The sequence below is a fragment of the Eschrichtius robustus genome, chromosome 5 (assembly GCF_028021215.1).
Source record: "Eschrichtius robustus isolate mEscRob2 chromosome 5, mEscRob2.pri, whole genome shotgun sequence".
Classification (NCBI taxonomy): domain Eukaryota; kingdom Metazoa; phylum Chordata; class Mammalia; order Artiodactyla; family Eschrichtiidae; genus Eschrichtius; species Eschrichtius robustus.
This window is the reverse complement of record NC_090828.1, coordinates 27,046,564-27,065,327: the sequence shown is the minus strand read 5'-3', so window position 1 is coordinate 27,065,327 and position 18,764 is coordinate 27,046,564. Positions and strand designations below refer to the sequence as shown.

General features: G+C 33.7%; 1 protein-coding gene across 6 annotated transcripts in view; it reads right to left on the bottom strand.

Moving 5' to 3' along the window:
- Nucleotides 1-18,764, bottom strand: part of KANSL1L (KAT8 regulatory NSL complex subunit 1 like) — a 156,045-nt gene that overhangs the window by 63,375 nt on the left and 73,906 nt on the right. For all 6 annotated transcript variants that reach the window (XR_011074126.1, XM_068544540.1, XM_068544539.1 and 3 more), the window contains exon 6: nt 201-405. Coding sequence is in view for 5 of the 6 variants with exons in the window: in XM_068544540.1 (XP_068400641.1) it covers nt 201-405 (205 nt within the window). In the remaining variant the exon portion in view is untranslated. The remainder of the gene's footprint in view (nt 1-200; nt 406-18,764) is intronic.

Sequence of the window (18,764 nt, the reverse complement as noted above, 5' to 3'; positions counted from 1 at the left end):
GTACATTTCTTTCAAACTAGTTTAAGCATAATAGTGATTTAAAAAAATGGAAATGTGAGAAGTTTCAGAATACACTGCTATGTTTAAAAAATTATTAAATCACACTTATTCTAAACAACTGTGTACAATTCATATCCTCTCACTTGTGAAATATATTGACAGTAAAATCTTTGTTCATGTTTTCCCAAAGGCGACCTTACCTGCGGAGTCCAGTAAAAAGTAGGGCTCAATCTGTAGAGTTTTCGTTTGTGGAAACTCTGAAGTGGCCTTGTTCGAGCTGCTGTACTCATGATAGTCAAGGATGGAGATTTCAATCTTGTCCTGTCTTTTCTCCTTTTCTTACTGTGCTTCTGGTTAAGTAAACAGCTACTGGAGGAAGAGAGCTCATCTAAATTCTCTGAAGCACTGATATGCCATGAAATAAATGGGGAGTGGAGGGAATAAAACAAAACAAACAAACAAAAAAGACAAAGAAAACTAAATGTAAATCGCCTTGATCTATTATGACAGAAGAGTATTAATTTTAGCCAATTTTGTGGTAACAATCGATGAATGAATTAATATTAATCGGAAATTACATTTCAAGTTGTGAATACAGAATTTCTATTTTCTCCTGCAAAACAAATATCCCATAGGTTAGAGATGCTTACATGAGTTCACTAGTACAATGTAAATGTTCACTGTAAATCAATAATTCATGAATATTACACAGTGTTGAAACTATTTACATCAAATTCTTTTTGAATAAGGGTGAAATTATACAGGATTACAGGTTTTAAAAGGGCTAAAATCTCATCACTACATCATTAGCTGCTCTTACATAAGCATTACATATTGTTTCAGTGAATTTTGAAACAAAGATGCAATCCGACTACATTTTAAGAATCTTTTTAAACTTCTGACGACACAGAAGCCACAAACTATAAAATATTAAAACAGATCACATAAACTACACATGAAATAAGCATAATTTTATAATCATTCTTCATATTAATTTTTAAACATTTATTTAAATATTTTAAAACATCAGAACATCAGGAGGAAGTTAATGCTTGTCACCACATAAATTTAACTTCATTTATACCAGTATATTATATATAAAATATTCAGCTTTTTTGGGCACTATAATATACCAGTTTCAACCTTATTTATATAAGACGAAAGCTAGTCAACTTAGCATTCTAAGATCAACAAGTGAAACTGCTGTACGTGATATTGCTAATCAACATATGAATTCTAAATGTGCTATTTGGTTCAAGTAGAATCAGTGTTTAATGGTAAACATAAGATATGGTTTTTCTATAGCAGTATCATTGGTTTTGAATATTTACGGCTGCTATAAGATATTCTATTATCCTGTAGATAAAGCAAGTAATTCAAGAACACTTTACATAGTAATAAGAAACCAGAAATAAAGGTACCCGAATGGCTTATGTTGGTGAAACCAAAATAAAATATGGAATTTGGTGACTACATATAAATAAAATTGAGTATGTACTACTGGCCAGACCAGTATAGGGAAATTGGTCTGGCCCCTGCCGCTGGCTCTCCTGCTGCACCAGGCATCACACTCCGTCCGGTTCCCTGTGTTCCAGCGGCACTGCCTCCTTTCATTTCAAATAACTCGCACTCACTACTCACTATTATATATAATTTCTGCTTCCTGGAATTTTCTCACATCCTCCTTCACTTACATAATTTCCAATAATCATCTGGCTCTCGTTCAAAAGTCATTTCCTCAGTTAAGTCTTTGAGCCCTTGCATAGCCCCTCCAAAGACTAAGTCAAATTCCCTTATGGGCTCTGATAGTACCATTCACCTTTTCTTCATAGTATTTTTCATGGTGATAAGTTTACATTTATTTGTATTATTATCTGATTAATGTCCTTCTCCTTTTCTAAGACTGTAAGTAGTACAAAGACTGTGTCTGTTTTGTTTAACTTTGTATCAGAAGTTCCTGATATTGTACCTTGCATACAGCAAGTGCTCAATAAATATTTATTGAATGAATGGAGAAATATAAACATATATATTTGCAGATTTACCCACTCCAGCTCAGTGCTTTGCATAGTGCATGTATGACACCACAAACTACACCTAAATAATTAGTTTAGTGAATGAGTAAACATGGAACATTCTAGTTTAAGACCCAAAAGAAGCTCTAAACAGAAGGCTACAAGAGACCTTTCAGAAAAATAAGTTACATATTTACACTGACTTGAGTTCCATTCTAAATCTCTAACTTTGGTTTACAAAAGTTAGTTTCTGATAGTAAGATATGATGTACCTTATTTTACCTCATAGAATTTTTAGAATTTATCTCTAGAATTTTTAGTAAAATTTTCAAGTATTTCATAACCTTTTGCCTAAGCCAAATTATTTTCTTAGAAGGACTGGAATAATCATTATAATGTTCTGCTCAAATGCTTTTAGTAAATAAGAAACTTTGGGTCCTGGTTCTAAATTTAGGATGCTAAAACCATAAAAACATAGACAAGGCTTCATGAAATTGTTTTTATCTTTTAATCTCAAGGAGCAGCAGCAGAGAATAATTATTCAACACAGAATTTTAAATTACTGTTTTAGTACTGTTTTCAACATTTCCTCCACATTCGTGTATTCTTATACTAAACACACTTAAGAAAAAGCAGAAATCAACAACGGAGAAGAGAATTAGAATGTGTATTATCTAAGAACTTATGATAGCCCCCCAGTTCCCAATCTACTCATATACACAAATACCCATGCCTGTCATACTGGGCTGAACAGTGTCCTCACAATATTTACAGCTACCAGGAACCTCAGATTGTGACCTTACTTGGAAATACAGTCTTTGCAGATGCAATTAGGTAAAATGAGGTCATATACTGGATTAGGGTGGGTCCTATATCCAATCACTGATGTCTTTATAAGAAGAGACACAGAATTAAGGAAGAGATCCACCCAGGGAATAATGCCATGTGAAGACAGAGGAGAGAAGCCAAAAACGCCAAGGACTGCCAGGAACTGCCAGAAGCCAGGAAAAGGCAAGGATGGATTCTTCCCAGAAACCTTCAGAGAGAGCATGGCCCTGCCTGACACCTTGATTTTAAGAACATCTAGCCTCCAGAACTGTGAAAGAATAAATATCTGTTACATTAAGCCACACACTTAGTGGTGATTTGTTATAACACCCCTACGAAACTGATATATTCATAAAAGTACACACCTAAGAATCACTATTTTTACGTAACATATAATGTCTATTTCAAGTCTACTTTGATCTTTTGGAGTTCTTTGATGACTTCAACCTATAGCAGCTAAGGTAGGTGCAACCTTTTCCAAACTTTCCCTGATGCCCAAAGTCCTGCCAATAGTTGAATTTAATACCTTTCTTTCCCTTGATAATGTTTGGAGAAATGAATGCATCATATACTCAGATATATTCAATGATATTTTAAAGAAATTATATAAAATTGGACTTTATATAAACTTACTAAAATGGCCCACTAGGGGCATTACTTGTCCTCCACATGCCAAAAACAAACATCTCTCTCAAATGGCCAGTGGACCAAGATCCAGGCATTATCTGCTACATATAGAGAAAACAGTGCATTGACCAGCCCATTTCCCCTACTCTAGGAATTAAGTAGGAAAATTAGACCCCTTACTTAAAAATACGAGTCTCTTCAACTGTAGCAACAAGAAAATGTGTTGGAGTACACTGTAAAATGGCATTCTAAATTAGATATGGCCCCTAAAAAAATTAAGGTACTTACCTGTTCTAAAAAATTAAGGTACTTCTTAATGCAGCCATTAAAATGGAAAAAAAATATTTTAAGTATAGAAAGCTTCAGATATACTTTGAAATAAGATATAAAACTGCTTCCAGTAGATCTCAACTATGAAAATAATGTAAAAAATGATAGGAAGGAAATATACTCTGAGCAATATAAGTGATTTCCACTTTCTTCTTAGTATTTTATGAATTTTTAACTTTTCATACAATGAACTTATATAATTTTATAAGAAGAAAACAAAAATGTCATCCAAAATTACAGTCTTTTTTTTTGGCATTAGGAATTTCTAATATTTACATTTTAAAATGTAACATAACAACCAAATGTAATATGGATTTTGTTTGGGTCCTGATTCTAACAAATTATCCTAACAAAATTCTAACAAACAAATTTGTTAGAATAACAAATTATTCTAACAAAATCATAAAAAGATGATTTCGAGACAACTGGGAAAATATGAATATAGAGAATTTCATGATAGTGATAAATTATGACTAATATTACAAGAATAATTTTAAAAAGCAGATGATAACAACATGGTGGGTATGTTGAAAAAAAGCTTATCAGAGAAATATACAGAAGTATTTACAGTTAAAATAACAAGCAATAGAATTTATTTTTTAAAAGCATAGGAAAAAAATGTGTCAGGAAGGGAAATAGCTGAAATGAGTAGCAAAATCTTGACAACTGTTAAAGCTGGGAATAAGTTGATTCACTTTGCTATGCTTTCTATATGTTAAAGCTTTTCATAATAAAGGTTGAGAGAAAAAGAGACCGACTATTGCAGTGTTATCTGCCATTCTTATCTCTGGCTCTTAATTTCAAGTGGGACTCAAAATTATAAAGTATAAAGGCAAAGGGACGAGGAAGCCAATATGATAGCTATATTTTTCTGAGTATTGTGACATAAAATTTGTCAAACATTTCTAGCTAATCTATAGTTTGGGAGTACAGTTCAGATTCTTCAATATAATCTGTGAGCTGTTTTTCTGACATATAAGATACAGTTTGAAATTGAGACTATTTTACTAATTATTATTTTTCATTTTAAAGGAAAATTTGCAAATAGAAAAAAGTTGAAAAAATAAAAGCTAAAATATTTTTCAAAATCTCATCATCTAAACATAAATATAGCTTTAATAAAAAATTTAATTTTTATCCTTCAAATCTTTTTTTTTCCTATGAAATCATACTGTACAATGATTTTGGTATCCTGATTTTTCCACCTAACATTCCAAAGGAAGTATGTTCCTATATGACTACATCCCTTCTATACACATAATTTTTTAATAGTTATATGATATGCCTTCCAGTGGTTGTATCACAATTTATTTAAAAATTTCCTATAACATTAAGTTTTAGACTTATATTAATAGAGGTTAAAAGGTAAAAGTAAAGTTTTTACAAAAGAAAATAATTCCTACTGGTATTATTTTAAAAACACAGCAGGAGAAGTTTTAGTTCCTTATTGATGTTGTACATCTAACTAATACAATAGTTAATGACACTCATAGAAACCCAAAATTATGTTGAAAACTTCAGCCTGGAATTTGCTGCTAAAAATGTTTTCTCGTAACTGAGAAGTGACTCTTGAAAATATTATGAGGGTAAAAGAATTACATTATATGTTATTAGTTTACCAGTTTAGCAGCAGTTTTTCAATTGTGATGCCCAATTAGAAAGAATCGTTGCATTTCGTGAGATAATTATCATCAGTGGAATTAAATAGCATGACAATGATTAATTGGAATTTAATTTCATATCATATTCTGGGACTCATTAAAGCAAAAACAAACAACAACAAAAATCTAGCCATTATTTCAAGTAGAAATTCACTTTCCCAGAGATAATACCCCATGGGGTAAATAAGGATGTATTTACAACATTTTATCTTCATTTTAGAGTATGAGATCTAAAAACCAATAACTGTCTCTATGATGGTAAAATGTAATGCTTCATTTGTTTGAAGACTCAATCTTTTCAGCTGCTCAGTTCCTGGTGATTCATCTTAAACCCTGCTGCCAAGATTAATAAAGCTAAGAAAACAATTCTGAGTTCTGGGAGATACTGCCATTAAATAAGAGATGGGGGTTGGGAATCAATGAATAAAAAGTGGACAAAACAGCTGCCCTGAAAAATAATTAACCAAGTGAATTTACTTTAGACATTGAAAGAAAAAGATCATTAGGATATTATAAAAATTACCTTAAATATTTTTTAAAAATTATATCAAGCATTAAGTTCTACATGGTCCACTAAAAATTAATACATAGAATAGGTAACCAAACTTTAAAAATTCAAAATTTAAATTTCTTCCAACCTAACTATATACAAAACTTATGATATAATGTGATATAAAGCTAGAATGAGAATGCTTTATTAGAAGCACTTATGAGTTTACTTATCTGGTAAGTCCAAATATACAGAATACAGCTGAAATTGCAAAACCCTTCTAAATAACCAAAAAAGATCTTAGTAAGTCCATGTATGAAAGCTCACTCCTGTTACTGTTAAGAGAGGGGCCTTCTCTCTTACTACAGAATGTCTCTTATTATAGTACAGGTACTTCTACCACTCTAACTTTGGTTATCTGATTTTCTAGGCCAGAGTTAAATTTGATGAGAGGAAGCAGAATTGCAGGAGACAGCCATGAGACCAACAACTGAAATACCAATCTGACTATGGGAGAGAAAAAGCAAATAAGTACAAAATATTTTTTTTGGAATGCTGATTACCTGAAAGAAATCTTAAAAGTCATTCCATTCATTCAAAAAATATTTATTCGTGTCCATGTTATGACTCACTGATCTAGATGCTAGGAATATAGCAGTTAATAAGACAGACCAAAAAAATTCCTACTCTCATGGAGCTTACATTCTCATCCAGGAAGACAGATAATAAACAAGTAAAAAAAAATAACAAAATTGTATCACACTTGTCATCTCATTTGATCCTCACAACAACCCAGGAAGCGAACTAGTCTCATTTCAACTGGGATTTAGAAAGTTGCCTAAAATCACAATGCTACCAAGTTGCAGAGTTAGGACTGATCTCAGACCCATCTGATTCCAAAACAATTTTAACAGTGCAGTGAGTTTCCTTCATAGCATTTGATCAGGATTTTAAATTTCACATTTATTTGTGTGATTATTCGGTTGATGTCATTTTTACCCAATTAGACTCTATACCATAAGGTCAGAGATCACACCTGGTTTTGTTCAACATCATATCCCTATCCAATCCAAAGCCTGGCACACTGCCATCACTCAGTAGGTATTTGTTGACTATTAAGTGAATTCTTTTATAGATAAACAATTATTAATCTCAATAGCCTCTGAGGATGTGGTCATAGTGATGAGCTTGAGTTATCAAAGAAAAAATTAAGTTCAGTATCATCCAAGAAAGGCAATGTGTAATAAATTTTACTTAAACAATTCTTCCCAAATGGCTTATTTGAAAGTTTTTGACATTTGAATAGAATTATCATTCCTCCTACTGTCGTGGGTACTTCTTTCCATAATAACTTCTAGATTATCTTTTAAAGTTACTAAGATATGTTGAGTATAGTAATTTCTCTTTATTCACTAAATCTCTAGATTTAAGCTAACATAAAACATCAAAAGCAAAGCACATTAGTGATGTTGCAAAAAGATATACATTTTAGACTGTATTGAGACCTTTTTGCTTTTATTTTTAATTTGTTTGAAAAAATGGAATTCCTTACAAATAAGCATTTAGTTGAAGAATATTAGCATTAGAAACTACTTTAGAAAATATTTGTATTCCAGTAAATTTAAGATTAAAAAAAAGTGAGATGTAAAGAGATTAACTGACTTGCCCAAGGTCGCAAAATGTCAAAACAAAAAGTACATGTAAAAAGGGTATACTTCCAAAATCTCAAGTAACCCACAAACCACTAAATTAAAAACCACTATAATTAAGAATTAACAAAAGTTAAAACCTTCTGGAGGGGAAGAAGGAGATTAAATGTCCCAAGATGGTCTTTTGAGAAGGTATGCTTAGTGTAATGAGAATAAAATCCAACAGTGTGTTTACCTGGGTTTAAGAGTACTTGGTTTAATTACAGAGTCCCAAACAAATTAGGTAGACCAAAAACAAGTCAGCAACTTTTTATCTTCCCAAGAGATATGATGGAAAAATAGATGGTACCTCAGTGACTCCTAGTACCTATGTGACAGGTGTCTTCAGTAGTAGCTGGCCTATAAGGCTCTACATATGCCCTCAAATACTGATCGTAACTCAGGCCACTTTGAAGTACTTCTTTAAAAGAGTAAGAATAGTTCTAAATCAATGACCAGTACCCTGCCCAGGATTTGAAAGAAATATATCCACAATTTTAATATATATTATATACTGTCTCCCAGTAGCTGGTATGTTTACTGCAAGACATACTTAAAACTCTTAGTTGATGACCTGTTGAGTGATATACTACATTTTAGTAGATAAAACATGTGCCATTTAAGATGACAGAATTGTAGAAACTGGGTTAGAGTGTAGACTTAATGATTGTCAAATGTTGGTTAAGGTTTTAAAAAATTTTTAGAAGCAAGAGAATATCAATATTTAGATACCATAATGAAACCAATAACTGGATCAGTCTTTACCACCAAATTTTAAGGTAACATTGAAATGAGATTTAATTCTCTTTGTTTCACTTTCAACGAATTAAATATCACATTCCTACTTCTACCTTAAAATTTTGGTATTTTATGGTTATAATTTTAACAACGTGGGACTAAACAATGTGTTTTCTATTTATCCTTTTTGAAGTGTACAATTTTTACCTTATTTTAACTCTTTTATTGTAAAATATAAGATACCTATAGTTAAGTACATAAAACATTTATCTTTTGAGAAGGCATGTGTAACTTGTAAATAGGAAGCAATACCTCACCTACTCCTCCACTGTCCCATAATTACCACTCAGGTCAAGAAAAGGAACATTATCAGCACCTAAGAAACCCCTGCCGCATGTGGACCTCTCCATCATACTTAATGTAGAAACATCAAAAGTTAAATCAGTACAGATCTTTCTCAACTTACGATGGGGTTACATCCTGATAAACCATTGTAAATTGAAAATATTTTAAGTCAAAAATGCATATAATCCCAAACATCATAGCTTAGCCTAGATTACCTTAAACATGCTCAGGATACTGATATTAGCCTACAGTGAGGTAAAATCACCTAACACAAAGCCTATTTTATAATAAAATGTTGAATACCTCATGTAATTTATTGAATACTGTACTGAAAGTGAAAAATGGAATAGTTGCATAGGTGCAGAAAGTAAGCATATTGGCTGTTTACCCTCATGATTCTGCAGCTGCCTGGGAGCTGCAGCTTGTTGCCACTGCCCAGCATCACAAGAGATTATCATGCCACATATCACTAGACCAGGAAAAGATCCAAATTCAAAATTTGACATACAGTTTCTACTGAACGCATATCACTTTCGCACAATCATAAAGTTGAAAAACTGTAAGTCTGACCATTGTGAGTCAAGGAACTTCTGTACTTTTACCAGCCTCCTGAGAACAATTTAAATCCATTTACCTTCCTCCTGACCTATATGCTGCTGTTGCCATGGAATTTTTTTAACCCTACTAGACATATTTTCTACTGTTTGTTCACATATAACCATATAGTTATTACCATTTTATTTGTTCTTCATCCCTTCTTGCCTCTCTCAAAAGGATCATCACTTTCCACTGCCTGAAACACTCTCTTGATGGTTATCATTAATTAGAGTCTACTGGTGACAAACTCTCAGTTTTGCTTTGTCTGAAAACATTTGTGTTTCAAGGTCAGACTTGAAAGATATTTCCTCTGGGTATAGAATTTCTAGATAGACAGTTATTTTCTTTCAACACAATGAAGATATCATTTCACTGTACTCTGGCTCCTATTATTACTCTTGAGAAGTCAGCTGTCAGCTGAACTCTGGCTTCAATTAAGGTAATGTCTTCCTCCTTTCCTGCCCCGACTGTTGCTTTTAGATATTCCATTTGTTTCTGTTTTTGTTTTTTTCCCCACATTTCCTCTCTATTTCTAGGGGTATATTTCTTTTTATTCATCCTGCTCAGGAATCTGTGTTTGACTTCCTGAATTTGATGTCTTTCATCAGATCAGGTAACTTTTCATCCAATACCTCCTCAACTATTGCTTCTGCTCCAGTCTCTATCTCATCTTCCAGGGCTCTAATTAAGTCTCATATTAGACCTGCTCAATATATTCTCCACATTTTTTTTTTTTTTTTGGCTGCACCTGGTGGCATGTGGGATTTTCGTTCCCTGACCAGGAATTGAACCCATGCCCCCTGCAGTGGAAGCATGGAGTCTTAACCACGGGACCACCAGGGAAGTCCATGTTCTCCACATTTTTAAATGACTCTTGTATTTTCCATTGTTTTGTCTCTTTTCCTACATTCTGGAACTTTTCTTCTATCTTTTACATTACGAATTCTGTCTCCAATTGTGTCCACAGTGCTGCCAAACTCACTTGGTTTTTAATTTCAGTATTTTTCAGAAGTTTTATTTGGACCTTTTTCAAATGTGCTAGTCACTTTTATTGATTCTTCCCTGCAGGTTATTTTTAAGCCTCTTTTATTTCTAAAATCAGAATAAGCACTGTTTTTTAAATAATCAGCATTTGATAATTCGGATATCTGAAAACTTTATGATCTGTTTTTGCTGTTATTTTCTCCTTATTCTTACTGTCATTGCCCTGTGTCCTCATGTTTGATTATATTTGACTGTGTGCTGATCACTGCTCTTGAAAAATTATTCATGAGGATTTCCTGGGCCTAAGAAAGAAGGTGCCTTCCTCTAGAGAGAATCTGCATTTGCCTCTGCCATCTATCTTGCAGTGTCATCCATTCTAGAACCATTTTAAACTAGGCATTCCTTGGATGACTCATTGATGCAAATTTGGACTGAAAATCCATGTCAAAGTCCCCACCATGGTCACACTATCTCAAAGTAGGTTTGCTTTTTTTAATTCTATCTTCTGCTGTGCTCAGCACCAATGCAACTCTCCCCATGGTGCCCCAGGAATGGGAAAAGGGAAACAGTTTTTTTTTTAATTGAAGTATAGTTGATTTACAATGTTGTGTTAGTTTCTGGTGTACAGCAAAGGATATGAAAAAGAATATGCATATATAATCTTTTCCATATTCTTTTCTATTATGGTTTATTACAGGATATTGAATATAGTTCCCTGGGCTATACAGTAGGATCTTGTTGTTTATCTATTTTATATATAGTAGTTTGTATCTACTAATCCCAAACTCCTAATTTAGCTCTTTCCCACCCCTTTCCCCTTTGGTAACCATAAGTTTGTTTTCTGTGTTTGTGAGTCTGCTTCTGTTTTGTAAATAAGTTCATTTGTATCATATTTTAGATCCCACATAAAAGTGATGACATATGGTATTTGTCTTTCTGTCTGACTTACTTCACTTAGTATGATAATCTCTAGGTCCATCCATGTTGCCGTAAATAGCATTATTTCATTCTTTAATGGCTGAGTAGCATTCCACTGTGTGTGTGTGTGTGTGTATATATATATATATATATATATATACACACACACACACACACACACACACACATACATACAACATCTTCTTTATCCATTCGTCTATTTTTTTTTTTAACATCTCTATTGGAGTATAATTGCTTTACAATGGTGTGTTAGTTTCTGCTTTATAACAAAGGGAATCAGTTATACATATACATATGTCCCCATATCTCTTCCCTTTTGTGTCTCCCTCCTTCCCACTCTCCCTATCCCACCCCTCTAGGTGGTCACAAAGCACCGAGCTGATCTCCCTGTGCTATGCGGCTGCTTCCCACTAGCTATCTATTTTATGTTTGGTAGTGTATATATGTCCATGCCACTCTCTCACTTTGTCCCAGCTTACCCTTCCCCCTCCCCGTATCCCAAGTCCATTCTCTAGTAGGTCTGTGTCTTGATTCCCATCTTGCCCCTAGGTTCTTCATAACCATTTTTTTTTTTTTTTTTTAGATTCCATATATATGTGTTAGCATACGGTATTTGTTTTTCTCCTTCTGACTTACTTCACTCTATATGACAGACTCTAGGTTCATCCACCTCACCACAAATAACTCAATTTTGTTTCTTTTTATGGCTGAGTAATATTCCATTGTATACACATGCCACATCTTCTTTATCCATTCATCTGTTGGTGGACACTTAGGTTGCTTCCATGTCCTGGCTATTTTAAACATATCCATTTGTCTACTGATGGGCATTTAAGTTGCTTCCGTGTTTTGGCTTGTATTTGTATTACATGTATTGTAAATAGTGCTGCTATGAATGCTGGGGTGCATGAATCTTTTAAGATTAGAGTTTTTCTCTGGATATATGCCCAGGAGTGGGATTGCTGGATTATATGGCAACTCTATTTTTAGTTTTTTAAGGAATCTCCATACTGTTTTCCATAGTGGCTGCACCAATTTATATTCCCACCAACAGTGTAGGAGGGTTCGGGAAAGGAAATCAGTTTTCTTTCTTATTTACATTTACTGTGAAGGTGTAGCTCCTGGAGGAAGGTGATCTCAGCTAAATACAGGCAGGATTTCATTTTATCGCCCTACTATAGGCAAGGCCATGGGCTTTGATTTATCATCCTCTAACCCCATAAGCTATTAAAACTTCACTTGATTTTCCTGGATTTGGCTCTGATTTTTCTCTTTCCCCAGAAAGCTATCAAAACCTCAACTTAATTTTGACAGAATTTGCCCTCAGACAAAGTAGATTGCTGTGCTTTGTTTACTTTTCTGGGTTCTTGCTTTTTTTTAGCTTTTGGCTTAGAAATATCATTAACGACATTCAATAATTTCTCATTTTCTAAGTAAACAATTAAAAATCTCTTATTCAATCCCCCAATTCCCCTTCTGGGTACATACCCCAAAAATAAAAAGCTGTAACTCCAACAAATATTTGTATACCCACGTTCATAGAAGCATTATTCACACTAGCCAAAAGGTGGAGGAAGCAACCCAAATGTTCATACAAGGATCAATGGATAAACAAAATTGGTCCAAATAAAATAGCAACTCAGGGCCTGGGCGCTGTGGGGGAATCTGTTCTTAGGGACTGGATGCCTCTGCCTAGCTGAGTCTAGTGCTAACTTTCCCCCTCCCTCCCTAACAGGTTCTGAGTAGTGCCTGAGACCTGCTCCACAGGGCTTGGGCATGGGACTGCGGATGCAGAAGTGGTCTGCCCTTTTCTGTTTTCACTGAACAGCTTGTTCTAAGGGAGAAGGAAATGGGAGTGATCTAGATTGGGTGAGGGAGATGGGGGGGGTCAGGGAGGCAAGTGTGTTGTGTTACTATGTCAATAAACTGATTTAAAGTTTAAAAAAAGGACTATACATAAAACAGAATTTTATTCCTTTAAAAAGGGAATGCTGACACAAGCTACAATATGGATGAACCTTGACAACTTTATGCTAAGTGAAATAAGGCAGTCACAAAAGGATAAATACTGTATGATTTCACTTATATGAGGTACCTAGAGTAGTCGAATTCATAGAGATATAAAGTAGAATGGTGGTTGCTAAGAACTGGGAAGAAGGAAGAATGTGGAGGTATTATGTAATGGATATAGGGTTTCAATTCAGGAAGATGAAAAAAGATCTGGAGATGGATGATGGCAACTATTGACAAAAATGTGAATTACTTAATGCCACTAAACTTAAAAATGGTTAAAATGGTATGTACATTTTACCAGAATTTTAAAAATTCTTGCTCAAATGATGAATTTTCTTACCTTCACATTTACTTAAATACATAAAATGAATACTATTTATATGCTTAATAGGATACCTTCAGAAAGTGCTTTGTGGTTAAGTGTCAAGCTTGAATAACATTAATTAGACTAAGTCCTTACTCCTGAAAAGCTTTAAGTTTGAAAGATGTTTCGTTCATATAAAACGATATGTAAAGAAAAAAAATAACAATAATATTGGAAAAAAAGAAAGATACAAGAAATAAAACTAGGCCTTATTTGCCATTTTACTCCCAGAGTCAAAAGGTTCATAAACAAATAAATTTCACACTGCTTCAATACAGATATCCCTAAAACAAAACTTTTTCATACATTACTATAATGTGAAATTGTATATCCTATTAATTTTCAAAATCTATGGTAACATTCTTAAATATGAGTAATGTAAAATAATCTGTTAAATTTATAGAATTTCACTACTTTGTATTTATTTTATTAAAAATTCAATTAAATAATACTTTAATAGTTTTACAAATATCACATACTTTTCACAATATAGTTAAGATACTAAAAAAACAAAATTAAAAAAACCCCTTAGAAACCACATACCATCCTTCTTCAGGGGTAGGCTTCTCTGCTACTGAATAAGGAAGGGAATAGAGGAAAACACAGGGAAGGGGCTGTGTTTTACTTGTCAATGTCTATCCAAACCTTTACCAAACTCCTTCAGCCCCCTTTCCTACTTTTAATTTAGCTATAGTCATTTTATAAACAACTGCATCTACAACCATTTTAATCTCTTTCACTCCACTTTCAAGGAACAAGTAGATTTCTCCTGTCATAAGGTCCCTCCATAATTTTGTGGTATGTATCTCTACATTTCCAATCTCTAGCTCTTTCCCTTCTCTTTATTTTAATACAGATGCTTACATTTCTTCCATCTTAAAAAAAAAATACCTTCCTTGACTTTGTACATACATTTTATTACAGCCTTTACAGTCAGCAGCCTTGAAAATATAATCTTGACTCCTCTGTATTTCATCTCCCATTCCCTTAACCCACTCTCATCTCTCTCTCTGTCATGCCACTATACATTCTTGCTAAGGTCTCAACTTATAACTGACAAAACCAAGAGATATTTTTTAGTATCTCTCTTTGACATCGGACACAACGACCACATATCTTCAAAATTTTCTACTTTTCCTTCAGTGTTATTACTCTCTTATCTGTAATATATTCCAGTTTCTAGGTTCCTGGTTAAATATATTTGTATATTATGGTATATATTATCATAAATAGAATTTTTTACAAAAATTTTAATGAGACATGGAGTATCCCCCAAATCGTTTGTTTCATATAACAGTTTGCTTGTTATTTGGTACCAAGACTTATTAAACTTAAAGATCAATTATACATTTAAAAAACTCTAACATTCTACATTTTCTCACCTCTCCGAGTTGATGAAAGGTAGCTGTATTACATTTTCTAGCAAATGTTAAAAAATAAATACAATCTTTCCTTCAAGGGAAATATAATATTTTGATAGCAAATGTGAAAATAAGTGCTTTTTGAAAAAAACTCATGTTATGTACAAAGGATTTGGAAAAAATGATGATTGTTGTCAAAAATAAATACATTAGTGAAATGAATAAAATTAATTAAAACACATATGTCAGTACACTTCAAAAACTGAAGGATGAATTTTTACCTGTGCTTAAATCTATCAAACAATTTTAATAGGTTTTGAACCAGTTATAAACTTTCAAATTAGTTTGTCCGAACGACTACTTAAAACCAGGAAAGATGGCAGTTACTAGCTGATTTCAACAAGAACCTTTAACTATTAGTAGAGAGGACTGAAAAAGTATCATGATTTAGTAAATACAGCCTATGGTACATTTCTTTCATTTGGTTTTTTTTTTTTAATTTTTAAATTTAATTTTATTTTTTTATACAACAGGTTCTTATTAGTCATCAATTTTATACACATCAGTGTATACATGTCAATTCCAATCGCCCAATTCATCACACCACCATCCCCACCCCCTTGCGGCTTTCCCCCCTTGGTGTCCATACGTTTGTTCTCTACATCTGTGTCTCAACTTCTGCCCTGCAAACCAGTTCATCTGTACCATTTTTCTAGGTTCCACATACATGTGTTAATATACGATATTTGTTTTTCTCTTTCTGACTTCACTCTGTATGACAGTCTCTAGATCCATCCACGTCTCAACAAATGACCCAATTTCATTCCTTTTTATGGCTGAGTAATATTCCATTGTATATATGTACCACATCTTCTTTATCCATTCGTCGGTCGATGGGCATTTAGGTTGCTTCCATGACCTGGCTATTGTAAATAGTGCTGCAATGAACATTGGGATGCATGTGTCTTTTTGAATTATGGTTTTCTCTGGGTATATGCCCAGTAGTCGGATTGCTGGATCATATGGTAATTCTATTTTTGGTTTTTTATGGAACCTCCATACTTTTCTCCATAGTGGCTGTATCAGTTTACATTCCCACCAACAGTGCAAGAAGGCTCCCTTTTCTCCACACCCTATCCAGCATTTGCTGTCTGTAGACTTCCTGATGATGCCCATTCTAACTGGTGTGAGGTGATACCTCATTGAAGTTTTGATTTGCATTGCTCTAATAATTAGTGATGTTGAGCAGCTTTTCATGTGCTTCTTGGTCTTCTGTATGTCTTCTTTGGAGAAATGTCTATTTAGGTCTTCTGCCCACTTTTGGATTGGGTTGTTTGTTTTTTTAATATTGAGCTGCATGAGCTGTTTACATATTTTGGAGATTAATCCTTTGTCTGTTGATTTATTTGCAAATATTTTCTCCCATTCTGAGGGTTGTCTTTTTGTCTTGTTTATGGTTTCCTTTGCTGTGCAAAAGCTTTGAAGTTTCATTAGGTCCCATTCGTTTATTTTTGTTTTTATTTCCATTTCTCTAGGAGGTGGATCAAAAAAGATCTTGCTGTGATATATGTCAAAGAGCGTTCTTCCTATGTTTTCCTCTAAGAGTTTTATAGTGTTCAGTCTTACATTTAGGTCTCAAATCCATTTTGAGTTTATTTTTGTTTATGGTGTTAGGGAGTGTTCTAATTTCATTCTTTTACATGTAGCTGTCCAGTTTTCCCAGCACCACTTATTGAAGAGACTGTCCTTTCCCCATTGTATATCCTTGGCTCCTTTGTCATAGATTAGTTGACCATAGGTGTGTGGGTTTATCTCTAGGCTTTCTATCTTGTTCCATTGACCTATGTTTCTGTATTTGTGCTAGTACCATAATGTCTTGATTACTGTAGCTTTGTAGTATAGTCTGAAGTCAGGGAGTCTGATTCCTCCAGCTCCATTTTTTTCCCTCAAGACTGCTTTGGCTATTCAGGGTCTTTCGTGTCTCCATACAAATTTTTAGATTTTTTGATCTAGTTCCGTAAAAAATGCCATTGGTAATTTGATAGGGATTGCATTGAATCTGTAGATTGCGTTGGGTAGTATAGTCATTTTCACAGTACTGATTCTTCCAATCCAAGAACATGGTATATCTCTCCATCTGTTGGTATCATCTTTAATTTCTTTCATCAGTGTCTTATAGTTTTCTGCATACAGGTCTTTTGTCTGCCTGGTTAGGTTTATTCCTAGGTATTTTATTCTTCTTGTTGCAATGGTATATGGGAGTGTTTCCTTAATTTATCTTTAAGACTTTTCATCATTAGTGTATAGGAATGCAAGAGAGTTCTGTGCATTAATTTTATATCCTGCAACTTTACCAAATTCATTGATTAGCTCTAGTAGTTTTCTGGTGGCATCTTTAGGATTCTCTATGCATAGTATCATGTCATCTGCAAACAGTGACGGTTTTACTTCTTCTTTTCCAATTTATATTCCTTTTATTTCTTTTTCTTCTCTGATTGCCGTGGCTAGGACTTCCAAAATTATGTTCAATAATAGTGGTGAGAGTGGACATCCTTGGTTTGTTCCTGATCTTAGAGGAAATGCTTTCAGTTTTTCACCATTGAGAATGATGTTTGCTGTGGGTGTGCCATATATGGCCTTTATTATGTTGAGGTAGGTTCCCTCTATGCCCACTTTCTGGAGAGTTTTTATCATAAATGGGTGTTGAATTTTGTTAAAAGCTTTTTCCGCATCTATTGAGATGATCACATGGTTTTTATTCTTCAATTTGTTAATATGGTGTATCACATTGATTGATTTGCATATATTGAAGAATCCTTGCATCCCTGGAATAAATCCCACTTGATCATGGTGTATGATCCTTTTAATGTGTTGTTGGGTTCTGTTAGCTAGTATTTTGTTGAGGATTTTTGCATCTATGTCCATCAATGATATTGACCTCTAGTTTTCTTTTTTTGTGACATCTTTGTCTGGTTTTGGTATCAGGGTGATGGTGGCCTCATAGAATGAGTTTGGGAGTGTTACTTCCTCTGCAATTTTTTGGAAGAGTTTGAGAAGGATGGGTGTTAGCTCTTCTCTAAATGTTTGATAGAATTCACCTGTGAAGCCATCTGGTCCTGGACTTTTGTTTGTTGGAAGATTTTTAATCACAGTTTCAATTTCATTACGTGTGATTGGTCTGTTCATATTTTCTATTTCTTCCTGGTTCAGTCTTGGAAGGTTATACCTTTCTAAGAATTTGTCCATTTCTTCCAGGTTGTCCATTTTATTGGCATAGAGTTGCTTGTAGTAGTCTCTTAGGATGCTTTGTATTTCTGTGGTGTCCATTGTAACTTCTCCTTTTTCATTTCTAATTTTATTGATTTGAGTCCTCTCCCTCTTTTTCTTGATGAGTCTGCCTAATGGTTTATCAATTTTGTTTATCTTCTCAAAGAACCAGCTTTTAGTTTTATTGATCTTTGCTATTGTTTTCTTTGTTTCTATTTCATTTATTTCTGCTCTGATCTTTATGATTTCTTTCCTTCTGCTAAATTTGGGTTTTGTTTGTTCTTCTTTCTCTAGTTCCTTTAGGTGTAAGGTTAGATTGTTTATTTGAGATTTTTCTTGTTTCTTGAGGTAGGCTTGTATAGCTACAAACATCCCTCTTAGAACTGCTTTTGCTGCATCCCATAGGTTTTGGATCATCGTGTTTTCATTGTCATTTGTCTCTAGGTATTTTTTGATTTCCTCTTTGATTTCTTCAGTGATCTCTTGGTTATTTAGTAACGTATTGTTTAGCCTCCAT